We start from the raw sequence: 17452 nt of genomic DNA on the forward strand, positions 1-17452 counted from the left end.
ATAACAATCTGTAATCAAAGACGCATTGAAGAACGCATTCACAATGCACCGGCAGCATCAATGTCATCAATTTTCTGCATCGCTGCCTGTGTAACACCACAGAATTCTTCAAGTGATTAAAAAAAATCAATGTACCAAATCCAGCTTTCACTTGATCCCAAACTCCAAGGTGGTTTCAATTCTCCAGTTCAGGAAGCCACCCGGAATTGCACTTCCGTTACAAGAGGAGAATTGTTTAACCCAAAAATAAACCAGCCTATCCGAACCCAGCTGCGATGCTTGACTAACGTCCACGGCCGATGCAGCCCCAGAAGGAACCCCGTCGTGCCCCTCTGCGTGGAACCAGGTGCAGGGAAGGATGAATGAGGCTGGCACGTCGTAAGCGGTGGCATCTCATCACAACAACATTTATTCAGTTTCGTAGCTCGGAGACGCCACGGAGCAAATGCCGTGGCTACAAGAGAGAAAGAAGGAATTTTGGTCTAGAACAAACCCGAGATTGATCGTATTTTAAAGTATGGCGGACGCGCGGGGAAGCGATCGGGTTGTGGCAATGTGTTTTGGATTAACGCAATTTGAATTTGGAATTTATTCCGCTCAGCGCGCACGGGTGGTGAATTTCGTCCCGGCCTTTCGTTCCAGAAGGAGCTGGTCCTTAGGCAGTGTTGGAGCGGTTCTAGAACGTTTCGGATTGGAATAATCATCGACGGCGGCGGGTTGATTTCTAGCAGTTTATTGGTTTTGTCCAGTTATAACGATCACTTGTTATTTTGTAGCAGCTCCGCGGTTTTGAATCATTCTTGTGAGTTTAATTCTTTTTAAATTGTTTATTGGCGATCAAAGACACGTATTACATTTGTTTTGTATATAGATCTTGAGTGTAACGTGATTTTCAAATGTTACTCTTTCCTCTTGATTGAGTGGCACATCTAAAGTGATGATCGAGTTGTAACTTTACACTTGTAAGTTATTATATTGATTTTTTTTATTATACTTTAAAATTGTTTGCACATTGATAGATACAATTAAAGTTATGTAAAGTCTTTTATCAATTTATCTGCATCATAGGGAATCGATATAAAATATAAAGTTTAAGCCGCACAGGCGAACTTTCCCCACGTTTTTTTTGTCTGTTCTGTACGGAAATGGTTCAACGGCGTCATCATGTACCACTAAAGTTACAACTAAATGCAAACAGTCCGCCGAAAAACCGGCCGAGGGCAAAAAGAACTGGTCTCTTACATGACACGTAGCTTTCTCAGGGGTTTGATTTACGAATATCGAATATTTATGTGAGTTTGTGTGTGTGTTTATTTGAATAAATGCGTCTTCTATCCATCTTCAAGTGATTTTTTGCTTACTCCTTACTAATAGTTAACCTCCGAATGTTATTGAGCTGAACGCTCTCTCCCTGCGCCAGCTTAAACTTTTATTAGGGCGTTTCCACTGCTGGAGGCAAACACGAGAGCAAATCAAATTTGCAACCGACGGCAAGCCTACTGCGATACTCGTCGCGATGGCAGAAATTTGTTCAAAATTCATTGTGATTTTACTTTGGGTCAAATGGGGTTAAAAATGTACGGAAAAATTAAAAATAAAAAAAAAATTCTACAAAATTTCAATAAAAAAGAGCAGTTGATTTCCCTGACCTACAAAAAAAGACATAAAAAACTGCACAGGCTTAACTCAAGGGGAAGCATAAATATGCATGCAAATTTTGCACGCAACAGCGACGAACCGCCCAAGTTCACCATACAAACTTTGGAGAAAAACCATGAACAGTTAAACACAAAAAAATGAACCGTCTAACCAATTAAAAAAAATAAAAAAGTATAAAAATAAGCAATAAAAAAACCTAAAACACTAAAAACTATATTCAAATTTATAAAATTTATTAAATTCCAGAATAAATTGAAAAAGACATTTAAAAACTATATATATATAATATTCAAAACAAGTTTCAGGAGCATTTAATAATTTTAAGAAAAAAATTAATTCAACGAAGAAAATAAAGTTGATTTGAAAAATGTTTCTATAATGTTTCCATTTCCAATAAATCAAAAACAAATGCAGACACTAAAATTCATAAAATCCAAATTTAAAACAATGCATTAAAATTTAAAAAAATCAACATATATTAAGGTTTGAAAAATTTCAAAATAATAAAAAAACATAGATTAACAAAATCAATTAATAAAAAAATCACAATATAAAAAAATGTCATAAACATAAAAGATTAGTTAAAAAAATATTTCAAACGGAATCAATTCAAGCAAAACAATGCCAAAGGGCCGTTGTGGGTTTGTAAACAAAGAGTGTGTCCTGCTCACGCTAGAGGATGTTTACATCTGGCATGAAAGAGATACACTCTTTGTTTACAAACCCACAACGGCCCTTTGGCATTGTTTTGCTAGAATTAAATTTTAAGTTCAATAAAGCATTTCTGCGTATTTATTTATTTTAATATTTTTAATTTAAGAACAATCAAATTTTAAATAAACCATATTTTCCACCAACTGTTGACTAAAATCGAAGTTATTGAAGGTTGCAAACTAAAACTCGGCATTCATTTGCCACTCATCAGTGGAGACGCCCTCACTCGCTCTGATTGTAACGAACTCAAATAAAATGGAAATCGAAAACATAAACGTAAAGCGGCGTTGAGATTCATTCTATACTTGCACGCGCCTAAAATTTCTAACTAAACACAATCACATTCCTATTTGTTTATTTTTTCGGATACCTTTGCTTATCAATGAAAAAATTATCACTATCATTAAATGAACCTAAAACCATCGTCACTCAAATCGTCGGCTTCGTCTTGTTTCCAGCTTCCGCTCTGCATGTGTTAAGATTTAATCAGCCTTTTTCTATGCTCTTTTTCCTCGATACTTTCAAAAAAGATGATGATTATACAAAGTTGATACTCGCAGCTAACGATCAATCAAAGAGTTTTATTTGTTTTTCGTTTGTTTAGTATTTGTTTGTTTGTGACAGAAAAAATGTGACTTCCTGGTGGCATCCACAAATCGGGACGAACTGGGCTTTCATGTGGTGTGGGCTAACGTTTAGAGATATTAGATGCTTATCGGTGCTTATGGGTTGATGGTGGGCGTGGGTTATGAATGATCGTAGGACTAAAAAATGGCAGTTTTGTAATTTAACGAACGCGCGCGCCTTCTATTTGGTCTGCAGTGCCTCGGTCTCGGTAATCTCAGTTATTTGTCTCTACGAAAATCAGCGGCTGATCCTCAATCCTTTTCCACTGTTCAAGTATTGAGCAAATTGCATATTTCTCCCAACGGGTGAGCTTTAATAGATTTTATTTTTCTTTGCTGGAATGGATTTAAAGGATTATGATGACTCAGGACTAAACTAGCTACAAAACTACACGACTTTGTGTGAGGTGGATGTGGATGAAAAAAGAGATTTGAAAACAAACAGTTCGAACGATTTACGCAAAATCTCGAAAGTCGTATTTTTTTTCGCTACAAGACGAGGCGAATAACGAATTACAAGAGTCGCTGCTCCTATTTACACGTTTCTCTCTGGAAATTATTATAGCTGTGTGTGTTTTTTTGTGTTTGTTTGATTTTTGTAAGGTGATCGATCACACTAATCCAACGCAGAGTTTAACTAGTTCTGCTCGGTTACGCAAAAAAGTTCAGTTAAAATGTAAATGTTTTCCTCTCCCCTTCTCAGTTATCACCACAAGTTTGGCAGCTAAAAACCAATCTCAATTCCTCCTCCAGACGCAAGGGGCGATAGTGGGACGATGGCGGGAAGCTCTGCGGCAGCTGCCGACGAGTTCCGGGGCGCCAGTCGCGGCGTCGTCGTCCGTATGTCGATGTCACTTTCTGGAGGAGCTGATTCTTATTCGTGGTCACCCGGAGCGCCTGGGTAGTAGTACGGTGGCGGGCGCTCATACTCGTTCGCCGGTGGTGCCATCGGAGGGTTCTGGTAGCGCGGCGGAGCACCGTCCCAGTTCCTAAAAGAAAAGAAAAAACAGTAAGCATATTTGGTTAGTTTAGTTTCTGATTTTTCACGCACCACGAACTCACACTCGCAGGCATAAAGGGAGAGTGGGGCAAGATGACCATATCGGGAAGAAGAAACAAGGCCGAATCGTTGCAGGTCATATAATTTTGATATAACTTGTACGAAGACTTATTCAAAAATCGCTCATGTGCGCATGATTTAGACTCTTTTAACAAGCAATTTTGTGCATTTAATTTTTGTCTAATACAAAATTGATTGAGTATCAGTGAGTCGGGTGACAAGAAAATTTGGAAATTTTGGAAAAACTTAAGAGATACCCCCTGGCTTTAATTGGTTAAGGTTTAAGAATCGCATTTTATCGTTGATGTTTGTATGGGAAAAATGTATGGAGAAAAGCTAAAATTTTCAAATTCTACCAAAAGGTGGCGATAAATTTGTCGAATCATTGTCAACTGTGAGATTCTTATGCACTTTGTCGAAGACCGCAAAAAGATCCGAATTATCCCTGACGATTTATTAGCGACGATTTTGCATGATAAGATTCTTTCACCTTAACTGATTTGGCTCAAAATTGGCACAGTAACTTATTTCTAAATAAAGAATTGATTCAGGAGTATCCCTGATGACGATTTTTTTATTGTCACCCTAAGGCTGGTACAATTTTAATTAGTTTTTGTCCAAAATAAATTTCAAAAAAAATATTTGCGCATATCTATAATAAATAAATTTCGTATGACCAGCTTGCAAGATTGTATGGAATTTGGAATTGGGCAAAAAAGCAATTATTATTTGCATAGGGTAAGAATTTAGTGCAAATTTTGCAATAATTTTGCGCTAAAAGGATGTCTTTCATTAAAAACCTGAAATTTCGAAATTGATTTTTAAAATGATTGAGATGCCCCTTTAGGAAATTACATGAAATTATGGAGAATTTTCTAAATCAGGATACCATATTTTTAGGGCTAGCAACAAAACATTGGAATTTCACGGTTCTCTAAAACCTGCTAAAGATCAACTCAAAAATGTGTAATATAGGAATAATTGAGTACAAAAGTATTACTGAAAAAAGTTAGCAGTTGTATAAGATACAAAGTATAACCCCCTGACAAAAAAAAAAACACGTCAACACAAAATTTTGGCTCAATTTGTGAAATTTTGCAGAATTTTCATCAGCAGTTTTTACGATTCAGCCAACCTGTTATTACTGAGATTTCATAAATTTAATTTGCTAAATGATGTTTAAAATAAAGCACATTCTTATCAAAAACCTTAGTAAAAGTATAATTGTTAAAATATAAAAAAAAAGTTTACTTAAATTGATTTACCTTTTTTAACTTTTGTTATTGATAATTTCATAAAATTAGAAAAGATTGCAGTGTTTAACAAACTTTCTTACAACGTGTCAATTGAATAATAAAAACTTAAATTATGACCAAATCATTCATATTTTTTATACATTCCTGGCGTTTTATGAAATCAAATCATGGTTATTTTAATAAATTTTACAGAGAATTAAAAACATACCCAAACTGTTTAGTGTATTTTTTGCATGTCAATTTTGAATAACGTTCTTTAACATTATATTGTTTATCTGAAGAATAAAAAAAAAAGTTCATTGTTATATTATGCTTCAACTTTAATATTGTATTATCCATAGCATGTTAAACCAAAGCTTATTTAGCTGGAAATTTTTAATAAATTTTCTGAATTTCGTAAAAATTGTAACAAACAATAACGTTGAATATAAGTTGAATATTCAAATTGTTGATGTACTCAATGACAATGACATCAATGAAAAATGAATTCGATGTGGTGAAGAATATCACTAAGAACAACATGGACTCATCATTTCCATTTTTGCACTAACTGTAACTGCTTCACTATAAAATGGCCTGAAAATACGAAATTTTGGTATTACTTGTGCGACCAAATCATGTATTTGGAAGACCACAGACTTATCAAAACTTGTAGTCTTTATACGTCACTTTATACAATTCTAGGCAGATATGTTAATGTAGAGATCTATTTGCCCAGTTGTTCCAATTAGTGTATTTGGATTCTCTAATTCAAATTATATACGCGGTATGGTACTATCCTGGTCGTTTGCTGCGAGTGTTCGATTGCCGGCACTCTGTTGAAGGTTCGACTATGGATAGTATGCTTATTAATTTTGCGACATCTCATACCTTAATGTCATGACGGTTAAACAAGGGCGTCTGTGTGATGTGTCGCTACACCCGTTACACATTTCCGTTGCTTTAGGGATGGGATGGGAAACTTCTTTTGATTTTAGCACTGGTATTTGTACCAACAAAATTCGTACAAAAAATTTATGTACGTGAGTGAACAGATTACTGAACATAAGATTACGAACTGCTTGATCAAGCGAACACCTGTTTACTGGGCCAAGCCACCGACGGGTATGAGAATTAATCATCATTCATTCATTAATTTGGATTCTCTAATTCAAATGCAGTTCCATTCGAATTAGCGAATCAAACAAAATCCGTAAGGTATTTGAAAAGATTACATTCTAACAATCCTATCAAAAGAAATGAGTAATGAAGCTAAATTTGTTTAACATTTTTAGGGCGAATGATAAGTTTTGGCTAAATGTTATCGCTAGTGTGCGATTTTGTGACAAGTCTGTTGTAACAAGTCCTATCTAGATAGCCCTAACAACATAGTACACGAGCTTGATCGGAAATAGTTATGATTTGCTTTTAGTTTTAGCTAATTATTTTTCGATTGCTGAATTCGACATGATTATTTTGATATCACACTAATCAAAAAAGATCGACCTGCAAAAAAGGGGAGGGTAGCCTAAACCAAGAATCATACCAGAAACACGACCAAAGTGGGACTTGCAGGGGAGGGGTCATTCCGTTACTCACAAATCTTGCCGCCATGGAGAACCACACCGTACGAAAGCCGTTCAGAAATGACGATACGATGACTGACTGCAGCCGTTGGTCCCGTTGCCGGTGCACGGAACGTAGTTGCATCTTTTGAGTGATGATCGCGTACGCAAGAATACAACAACAATGTGCACGACATTCAGTATCAGAGGAAACAGTGGACACTGAGATGAAAGATCGGGGAATAGCAAACAGCGAAGCAATCTAGACAAACTACGTGGACCGGATGTGGTCTACTCGTGGGAGGGGGGCCGTGCGCTTGAAAGTGTGTATTTACAAGGTTGATGAACGCTTTCTACGCGAAAGGCGACGAATGAATCGTGGTGCAGAACTGGAATGTGGCACGCACTACGAGTGAATGACCAGGTTGTGCTCGGAGTAAAATGGTATGATATGGCTGACCACGGAACTAATAATTTCCCTCGACATCCGACAGCACAGTTATAGAAACCTTTTCTCGCGCCTTCAACGACCCCGGAAGTGGTTCAGTATCGATCGAATCCACTGTCTGTCCTGGACGAGGATCGCGCCTCACGCTTCCCCCGGTTGATGTCGTCGGCCAGCGAACGGGGCCGTCGGAACGATACCGTCCGGAAGTCCAGCGGAGACGGCGTTCGGCTGGGCAGGATTCCCATCGATCGGATGGAACCTACACTGCTATTGCTACGGCTTACGTGTCCCGCCCGCCGGGAATCGTCTGCGGCTTCGTGGGCCCGTTCGTAGTCGTCCAAAAACGACCGTTGGAACATCCGGCTTAGCAACCGATTCGGTGACAGTGGGCCCGACCCTGGCGAACCCATTTTGGTGGGCGAAAAGTCCGCGGACTGGCCAACACTACTGCTATTGGTTAGTATTGATGGAATTGGAGGCTCTAGACTGGAAGAGTACAAGGAGGTGAGTGTCAGGGAATTTTGGTTAGTAACTATAGAAAATCTGGGACAACACTTGGGTGCGTGGTCATGTTCTGGATGATCTTTCTTGTTTGTATTCGGAAGCGACCTTTTCTACACGAACTCTAGTTTTGGACGGGAAATGCGACACAACTGCTGAGAGGGGCCTGTCTGTGTGATGTTTGTGGTGTGTTGTTCATGGAACTAAACAGCTAAGTTTTGAAGTGATATTTCACCAATCTGTGTACTAATAAAAACTACAAATGAAACGAGATGGAATTTCTTGTCAAAAAGTACTCACTTTGGCGCCATGTCGTTATACCGGGGCTCTCGGCTGTGTCCTCCCGAGGGACTGCCGTCCTCGTAATATACATCACGCCGGTCCCGCGAGTCTCGGCGACGATCATTCTTCTTGCGGCGCTTATTCTTTGGGCCACTGAAATTACAAATTCGATTCGTTAATCCTCCATGAATCAAATATTTTTTGTAAAAATCATTCAAAGTCTAAATTTAGAAATATGTATAATAAATCTATTCCAAAAGTACAACCTAAAATTTATTCTAGAACTTCCAAAAACAAATTAATGGGATGCGCCATTTAATACGATACAAATGATTTTAAAAACTGCCAAAAAGGGAACGGATTTCCTTTCACGGCGAGACAAGATGTTAACCGTCAAGTTAGGAGGATGCAATTAGCACACGGACCAACCACGCACACTTACCTCGCCAGTGGAATGTTGTCCCGCTCGCTGTAGGCATCGTACAGGTACTCCCTGCAAGGAGAGGGTTCGAGAGAAAAGAGAACGAGACGCACAAACATAAAACTCGGATTCGGATCGAAATTATGAAAAACAGTTTTGCAGACGCGTGTGGAAATGATAATTGTGCGGTAACACTAAGGAAAACTAAGGAAAATGAGTTTTAGGCCAATCCATGAGTGAAACTCGAGAGCGGTACAGAAGGAAATCAAATACAAAATATACAAATGTAACTGCCAAACGCCAACGAATAATATCAAAATTTTAGCATCACTTGAGTTGGTGATTTTTAACATTATACCACTTGGAAGAAAATTGATCTTTCTTTTAGAGTAGTGCGAGCAGTCATTCTATTACCGGAGACAACAAAATATTTTGGATTCGATCTATAGAGTTATCTACGTGCGCATGTATTGCGTGTACGTACACGAAAAAAGTGAGGTTAAATTTTGCACCGACCAGCAAATCAAATGGTGTGCTAGTGTGCGTGAGAGCGGGCTTAGATAACTCTATTCCAAATATTTTAAAGATACACGGCGAAAAATTAGTTCCGCAAATCGAAAAAAAAACGTTTATAAAATAGAGAACCACGAAAAAAATGTTCTAATTCCATGGAAAGTTTTTCCGCGTAGAAAAAGATTTCTCTGTACTATTTTCCGAGTGATCCACAACACTCTTCTTTTTTTATACACATTTAAATTTTGGGTAGTTCAAAGTGCATATTTTATTAAGCGGAAATTTTCAAAAATCTGAACAGTACATCCGATCGAGGTCATATTTGTTTCAGAAGCTCGGAAAATTTAGATCCTTACTATAAATTGATCCAACAGCTGAGATTTTTTAACCAAACTTTCAGGATGGATAAAAGTTTGAGAGGACGTAGGGGGCTCGACAAAAGTGATGTTTCATGAGCATGAGCATGAGAGATCACCCATGGTTGCCCCTCCGTTGCTGAACAGAACCGTAATATCCTTTCAGCACTACTGATTATAGGCTTCGACGATCTAGTGGTGTTTCCCTTATCAACAGCATGTATGAATGCGCTGAAAAGATAAAACACCATGATTGCTAAAGCTAGATCAGTTGCGAATAGGTAACAGTCATTGGCCACCAACGGCGCCCGCCATGTCAGTTTGTAGACCTCGATTTTAAGGGACGGGAATGTTAGTTAGCGCAGGTTGCTACTAGGGCAGCTGATTTACTCTGTGCTTACACCCCACGAGCGCCAGGAACCTGAAAACTTGTTAGTAGGATAGGGTGTTTGGTCAGGATTCATCATAGAAGATGATGATGCGACCCAAAATCATAGTGTTTGTTAAAAGATGTTATATATTATTCTCAAGGCAAACAATCGGATGCTGCGGATGAGACTTTTCCCGTTTATCGGTTGTTAAATTTTAAATGAAATGGTCTAGTCTTAGACAGCCGGCTGTGGAAAGATAGAACAAAAATCATTTGTAATTAAAGAATGAAGGATTAAAAATGTAACTTTTAACTTGAGATGATTTTACGAGTTTTAAATGATTGATGTTCAGTGAGGTACTAATTAACGGTGCGAACGACGAGTTTCGATGTGTATCGAGCTGAAATGGTATGATAGGGTGTTGATAGGGTCAAATCAAACTGGCTAGCTGTCATCGGGACAGCCAAAGCCAGCCGCACCTTCACACGCACACACGCACGCGAGAAAAACGAAAAACGAAAAACACACCGACGGCGGACGCGAAAATTCTACGACCCTACGGAAAGGAACCGCAAATCTGACTGGCTCAACTGTCAACGAGACAGCCAAAGCCAGCCGCACCTTCACACGCACACACGCACGCGAGAAAAACGAAAAACACACCGACGGCGGACGCGAAAATTCTTACGACCCTACGGAAAGGAATCGCAAATCTGACTGGCTCAACTGTCATCGAAACAGCCAAAGCCAGCCGCACCTTCACACGCACACACGCACGCGAGAAAAACGAAAAACGAAAAATACACCGACGGCGGACGCGAAAATTCTACGACCCTACGGAAAGGAATCGCAAATCTGACTGGCTCAACTGTCATCGAGACAGCCAAAGCCAGCCGCACCTTCACACGCACACACGCACGCCAAAAACGAAAAACACACCGACGGCGGACGCGAAAATTCTTACGACCCTACGGAAAGGAATCGCAAATCTGACTGGCTCAACTGTCATCGAGACAGCCAAAGCCAGCCGCACCTTCACACGCACACACGCACGCCAAAAAAACGAAAAACACACCGACGGCGGACGCGAAAATTCTTACGACCCTACGGAAAGGAATCGCAAATCTGACTGGCTCAACTGTCATCGAGACAGCCAAAGCCAGCCGCACCTTCACACGCACACACGCACGCCAAAAAAAACGAAAAACACACCGACGGCGGACGCGAAAATTCTTACGACCCTACGGAAAGGAATCGCAAATCTGACTGGCTCAACTGTCATCGGGACAGCAAAAGCCAGCCGCACCTTCACACGCACACACGCACGCCAAAAAAACGAAAAACACACCGACGGCGGACGCGAAAATTCTTACGACCCTACGGAAAGGAATCGCAAATCTGACTGGCTCAACTGTCATCGAGACAGCCAAAGCCAGCCGCACCTTCACACGCACACACGCACGCCAAAAAAACGAAAAACACACCGACGGCGGACGCGAAAATTCTTACGACCCTACGGAAAGGAATCGCAAATCTGACTGGCTCAACTGTCATCGAGACAGCCAAAGCCAGCCGCACCTTCACACGCACACACGCACGCGAGAAAAACGAAAAACACACCGACGGCGGACGCGAAAATTCTACGACCCTACGGAAAGGAATCGCAAATCTGACTCATTTTTTAACCAAACTTTCAGGATGGATAAAAGTTTGAGAGGACGTAGGGGGCTCGACAAAAGTGATGTTTCGGCTATAAACACAGTTTCGAAATTCCATAATTCGACCTTATTAAAAAAAAACAATATAATCATTTAAATAAAATTCCGCGTCTCAAATAAATTAAAAAAAAAAACAAACAACTCGATCAGATTCTGCAGATAACTTTTCATACACGACAAGGGAGCTCAAATAGGAACTATGGGCTCTGTTTCTCAGTTTTTCCCTACTACAAAATTGAGCACATTGTTACCACATGCCGACATCACGTGATCTCTGCGGCAAATTAATCGAAAAAAAAATCAGAGATTGGAGAAAAAACAGTTCTGTCAACTTCAATCAATGTGTAATTCGATCGTCCATGATTTTTTTGGAAATTTTTCCGAAGAATTTTCCTCGATCTAATCCTCGAGTAATCTAGTCAAAAACAAATCCAATAGCTTTCTTTAATGAAAAAAAAAAAAACAAAAAAAGAAAAACATCTCGGAGCTCGGTTATGGCCTGGACTATGATGTAGAGAAAAAAATTGATGAAATTTCAAAGACATTATGTTGGGGAATGCCGCAAAATGGGCTTCTTCCTCTATTAGGGATTTTTTTTCTTACTGTAAATTGATCCAACAGCTGTAATTTTTGAATCAAACTTTCTGAATTGATGAATATTTGGGTGGACGTAGGGCTCGACAAAAACGAATTATCAGCTATAAAAACAATTTAAATATTTCAGATTTCGTCATTGTTTTTATTGAAAACCATCTCAATTAGTTAAACAATATTCCTGGTCCACGAAAAATTAAAAAAAAAACATCATCCGAAGGCCTCGGAACAATTTCACTTCGGATAATCGGATTACATTTTTTTTTTTTGGTTTTTATTTTCTTTGTTTTATTTTTGTTTGTGAATCTTAAGTATGATCCCTAAACAACGCTGAAGTGATTAAGAATGTTTAATTCCAAGATGGCGGCCAATATGGCGATGACCAAATATTAAAAAAATGCATTTTATTATTTAATAGGCAAGTCAAATCAAGAATAAAAAATAATTCAATTCGCCACTCAAGTTTTGATAAAAATTCAGGGCTTTGTTTGACTTCAAATCACCAACTGAAGTGATCACTGCGAATTTCCTGATATACTATACGTTGTTATCTTACAAAATTTGACTGTTTTTTTTCTTGTTTCAAAAAAACAACTATAAAAACGAAACGAACAGATTTAAAACGGGTTAAAATGAATCACTAATATACAATGGCAGTCAGCATACAAAGTACCTTCACACATTACGCTCGCTTGACACTGTCAACAGTGTGTTCAATTACGTTTATTTCACAGCAACACTTACCTATTCTAAAAGAATATATTTACACAAGCCAGATCCATAACCAAAACAATTTCTACAACCACTTTAACCAACAATAATAACACAAAACTAGTGAACAAAATAGTACTTGTGAGAATCAGACTTGTTAACTTTAGATGAAATCTCAAATTTTCAGGTTAGTTTCGTTATGCATTCCGAAGAGTATGAAATCATTAGTAGAAAGAAAGCCAACTGAATGACAAACATAAAACACCACAAAAAGAAACTTACCAAAAACACACTCGAGGAAAGTTATACCATCTTTTGGTCGGTAGTACTGTTAGTATGCAACCATTGTTAATCCATTCATTCACTTAGCTTTCTTTCACCATATGCAAGAAAAAATGCCATGAAAACCACGACTCGGGATTGTCTTGCAATTCAGCAAGCATGAGAATGCTTCACTTTGTACAGTTAAATTACAATACTACAAATCTACTCTATGCTAATGCTAATCTACACTCAAACAGGCACTACTACTGTTTGTGTAATACTTAAAACAAGTTATCACATCTCTACTAAAAAAATAAAACAAAAAAACGAATCAAAATCAAGAAGTCTTCACCAAACGTGGCTCTCTACGTGAATAAAAGGTGTTATCGATACGAAAAAAAATAAACAATTAAAAATATTAGTCTGGGAGGAGTAACGGGACTGTCACACTTACGATTCGACCAGCGGGCCCGGGTACGGATCCGACTTGTGGTAGAGCGTGGACAGCTTCACGCACAGCACGATCGTCGGCAGGAAGATGGCGAGACACCACCCGACGCCGGCCCAGAATCCGTTCTAAAAAAAGTTTAAAGATTAACATTTTGAAATTTGATAAGTTGCTTAGCGTCCTTACGAATGGATCCACAATCCTGTTGCAGGTCGCGACCGTCATCGAGTCGTACACGTTGGCGATGGGGCCGCAGCGGCCAATGTTCTTGCTGGTGGCCTCAATCACCAGGTTCAGATACGAGTGGATCTGCTGGAGGATGCCGTTGACCAGCTCGGACGTGACATCCTCCACGAACTTCTGGCCCTGCACGTTGATGTACGCCTCCGCCTTCTGGATGTGCTCGAGGAAGTCTTCGATCGCGAGCGCGAATGAATCTTTGCCAAACTTGAGGCTGCGCTCGAGCGTCGTCGACAGGTTGCGCAGCTCGCTGGTGTAGCGCAGCATCGGTTCCACGAGATTCAGCTGGAATTTTGGTGTTGGGTTGTGTTAGCGGTTTGGCAGCATTCATTTGTTGAGGATGGTCTTACCTGGTACGAGGACAAATGCAGCGCCTGGTTCTTCAGGTTCACCTTGATGTCGTTCATTTCCTTACCCGGCGGGATCCGGTTGGCCACGTCCCGCAGTTTGTGAGCAATGTCGTTCAGATTGTTCTGAGTGATATTCTCGGTGAGCTAAAGGATGAAACAGTTATGAGACTTGTGGCGACGACGTCAACCGAAATTTTCTTACATGATCGATGAATTTGTACGCCATAAAGTCGTTCAACCGAGAGTCGCGCAGCTCTTCGATGTTTTTCTTAGCCGTTGGCGACAGTATGTCTACCTTTTTGATCTCGATCTTCTCTTTGAGCGCGTTCAACTCACGCGTAATACCGTAGTCTTCGGGGAATTGGCGAATCTCCTGAATGTCGTAAAAGTTGGACAGCTTCAGAACCTGGAATGGGAAATTAGTCTTGAAGCGACTGAAATCAACGAAAAAAGCCGCGGTTCTTACCTCATAAACAGAGTTGTTTTTGCTGCACGACTCGATCACCTCGGCGATCCGGAGCGGATCCGGGCGGGCATTCGCCTGGAGCTTCCACTTGGAGCGCGTGTTTTGCGATCGGATTTGCTCGTATTGCTTGTTGACGTTGAAGTACGTGTCGATGTAGTCAATCACCTGGCTGTCCCGGGGGTGCTTCAGCGAATCGCACACGCCACGGCGAAGAACGCTGCCCGCCAGGAAGGACACCAGCGTGACGGCCAGAATTACCGAGAAGGTCAGGAAGATGATGGCCACGGCACTAGAAACATTTACAACGTTAGTCTGAATCATTTTCAAGCCAATCTCTCAATACTAACAACATCAAGAACCGTCCACCGGCGCCCTTGTTGCAGCAATCATCCCCGTAGCCGTCCGGTCTCTTGCCGCAGATTCCGCACAGCAGTCCGCACACAAGACACATCAGGATCAACAGCAGCACCGAACTAACCCCCAGTCCCACGTAATACCGATAGATGCTGTACTGCACGATGTAATCGTCGGCCGTCTCCAGGTGCTTGTAAGTGTTGTTGCCAATCAAGTTCCGAACGCTGTTCAGCCGCGACGTCAGCTCATCCGATGCCGACTTGATGGCACTGCCGGTCGAATCCGCAGCGGCCGTCACCATCGGAATACTGTCCCGCACGGTACGCTTCAATGTTTGCTTCAGCTTCTCCAGCTCGTCCACGCCTTCCTTGACCGCATCGGCCACATTGCCAGACACCAGGTCCTGCACGCTGTTGGTGATCTCGGTCAAGTCCGGAAGCTACGGGGGAATCAAGAGTGGCGTGTGTTATCTTCAGCTTTCATCATCGATTAAAAACCACCAAAAAAAACAACAACATCCGGTTATGTAATCCCCAAACGCCTTGGGGGGCGAGTTTCAACAACATTAGAAAATTAAGGATTATCGATTTTCCTGCTACAAACAAATCACTCATCATGAAGGAGAACATCCAGAGAAGAAAAAAAAAGATATTATGTATGTACAGAACAAAAAAAGGCCGGCACTATTACGATAGGGATAACATAAACCAAAAAAAGAGGAACACACAAACACACGTGTTTATACATCGATGCCGTGCAGTGCTGGGCTGGGAGGCAACAGACGTAATCCTTTTAAAAAAGTGGGTTTATTGAACGGAGCCGCGGCACCCAGCAGCAGCAGCAGGCAGGCAATAAAGCAAACGAGAGCACACTTTTTTTGAGTGTGCAGAACCTACCCTCGGGAAGTATCTGTCTTGTATCTGTGTGTGTACGTATTATGTTGGGGATTTTGCGGACGAGTCAACGAGTACGGATTTTCACGCCGTGCCGCGTACCGCGATTGATTAGGACAGACAGACAAGCGCACACACACACACAAACACGCGCAGATTATTCAATTTGGAGAAGGGGATTTGGCAGCATGAAATGGAAGAGACAAGAGAGAATTGTTGGGTTTGAGATGAGTTTTAGGACAGTTCCGGCGAAATCGGACCAAGGAACACCTACCGAGTTGTAATCGATCCCGTTGGTGTCGAGCCGACCGATTTTGTAGTCCTCCATCACGTTGATGCACTCCTGGGTGCCGCATTTGGTCAGCGAGGCCAACAGTTCTCGTTTAACGCCACGTAATCCTGTTAGGAAGCAGAACAAAGAGCGTTACAATCCGATGGGCAAAACCGCAACAACAATCGCCCTACCGTCGTTCAGCTGCGAGGCGTTCACTCGCAGTTCCCGAGTCAGCAGCGTCATCCGGTCCAGGTTGTTCTTGATGGCCGGAAGCTGCTCGACAAAGTCATTCAACGTGTTGAGCTTCTCGGCCTGCGATTCCTCCTCCAGCCGTTGAATGATGATGTCGGACGCCTCGCCGAGGGTCTTCTTCAGCTGGCTGTTGAGCTCCTGGTAGTTCATTTCCAGCAGTTGGGAAATGTGGCGCGAGGTCGACTTAAGAAACTCACGTGTATCGTCCACGCCGTACCGGGCCGAAGTTGTAATGTTCTCAACACCATGCTGCAGGTAGCTATTTGTAGCGAACGCAATGACCACTCCAAACCTACACCGCCGGAACACAGGATTAAACAAAGTGACCGATTTAAAATGACTGGGGAAAGCCTACACCAGCGGTAATACACTCCAGTGAAAACTTACACCAGCGAAGAAGTGGTACATATCAGCAGCAGTCCGAGCAGCACCCGGCGGCAGGTGTCGTGTTTCTTGTCGAAGGGCTGCGTGCGGCCACCACATCCGCCAAAGCACCGGCAGCAGCACAGACATAGGCCGATGATTGGCATCAGCACAATCAGCAGGACACAGATGACCGTGACCAGCAGGACGGCCCAGTACTCGCGCAGCAGCGGTCCCCAGTTGTTCTCCTGCACATTTGGGCCCAGCTTGATGCTTCCTTCCTCTACGATTAGATAGCCTGAAATAGAGGTGAGCCATGTTGAAGAGAAACGAGGGAACATCAACTACCATGCCTCTCTTAATTAAACATAATACGATAGTACTCATCGCGTGAAAATATTGCAAAAAAAAACTTTATTTTTCAAGGTATCTTGAAGATTTATAAATCTATAGATTTTTTAAAGAGGATGTTAAACGTGATTTTATCTTGATTTTTGAAATCTAAAAATTTAAAGTAGAAATTTGGCTTAGTTTTGCTAAATACCCAGTACACAAGTGAGATAGTTATTTTCCGATCGATTTGTTCAAATCAAAAAATCAAATTATTCGCTCTACAGCATTGCCTTGGCGTTCTCGATTGCGAGATTCCTACTCGAAACTAGGTGTCCGAAGGCTTGATTGTTGAGGCAATTGCAAACCTCTTTTTACACCTTAGTTTCCATCCACCCCGGGATTCGAACTGACGACCTTTGGATTGTGAGTCCAACTGCCTAC

General features: G+C 41.1%; 1 protein-coding gene across 9 annotated transcripts in view; it reads right to left on the reverse strand.

Moving 5' to 3' along the window:
* Positions 1–3290: 3290 nt before the first annotated feature.
* The window catches only part of LOC6032888 (prominin-like protein), a 38758-nt gene continuing 24596 nt past the window's right edge, over positions 3291–17452 (reverse strand). For 2 of the 9 annotated variants that reach the window (XM_038259869.1, XM_038259871.1), the window contains exons 3-15: positions 16703–16976; positions 16255–16607; positions 16064–16188; positions 15793–15816; positions 14890–15335; positions 14543–14831; positions 14279–14482; positions 14077–14220; positions 13673–14011; positions 13493–13614; positions 8533–8583; positions 8109–8243; positions 7035–7793 (exon numbers count right to left, since the gene is read on the reverse strand). In XM_038259869.1, coding sequence (XP_038115797.1) covers positions 7403–7793; positions 8109–8243; positions 8533–8583; positions 13493–13614; positions 13673–14011; positions 14077–14220; positions 14279–14482; positions 14543–14831; positions 14890–15335; positions 15793–15816; positions 16064–16188; positions 16255–16607; positions 16703–16976 — 2897 coding nt within the window. In that variant the 3' untranslated portion in view covers positions 7035–7402. Of the gene's footprint in view, positions 3989–6893; positions 7005–7034; positions 7794–8108; positions 8244–8532; positions 8584–13056; positions 13404–13492; positions 13615–13672; positions 14012–14076; positions 14221–14278; positions 14483–14542; positions 14832–14889; positions 15336–15792; positions 15817–16063; positions 16189–16254; positions 16608–16702; positions 16977–17452 lie in introns of those variants that run through there. The other 7 variants (XM_038259875.1, XM_038259870.1, XM_038259874.1 and 4 more) reach the window with 7 other exon arrangements.

This window comes from Culex quinquefasciatus, chromosome 3 (assembly GCF_015732765.1).
Source record: "Culex quinquefasciatus strain JHB chromosome 3, VPISU_Cqui_1.0_pri_paternal, whole genome shotgun sequence".
Taxonomy (NCBI): domain Eukaryota; kingdom Metazoa; phylum Arthropoda; class Insecta; order Diptera; family Culicidae; genus Culex; species Culex quinquefasciatus.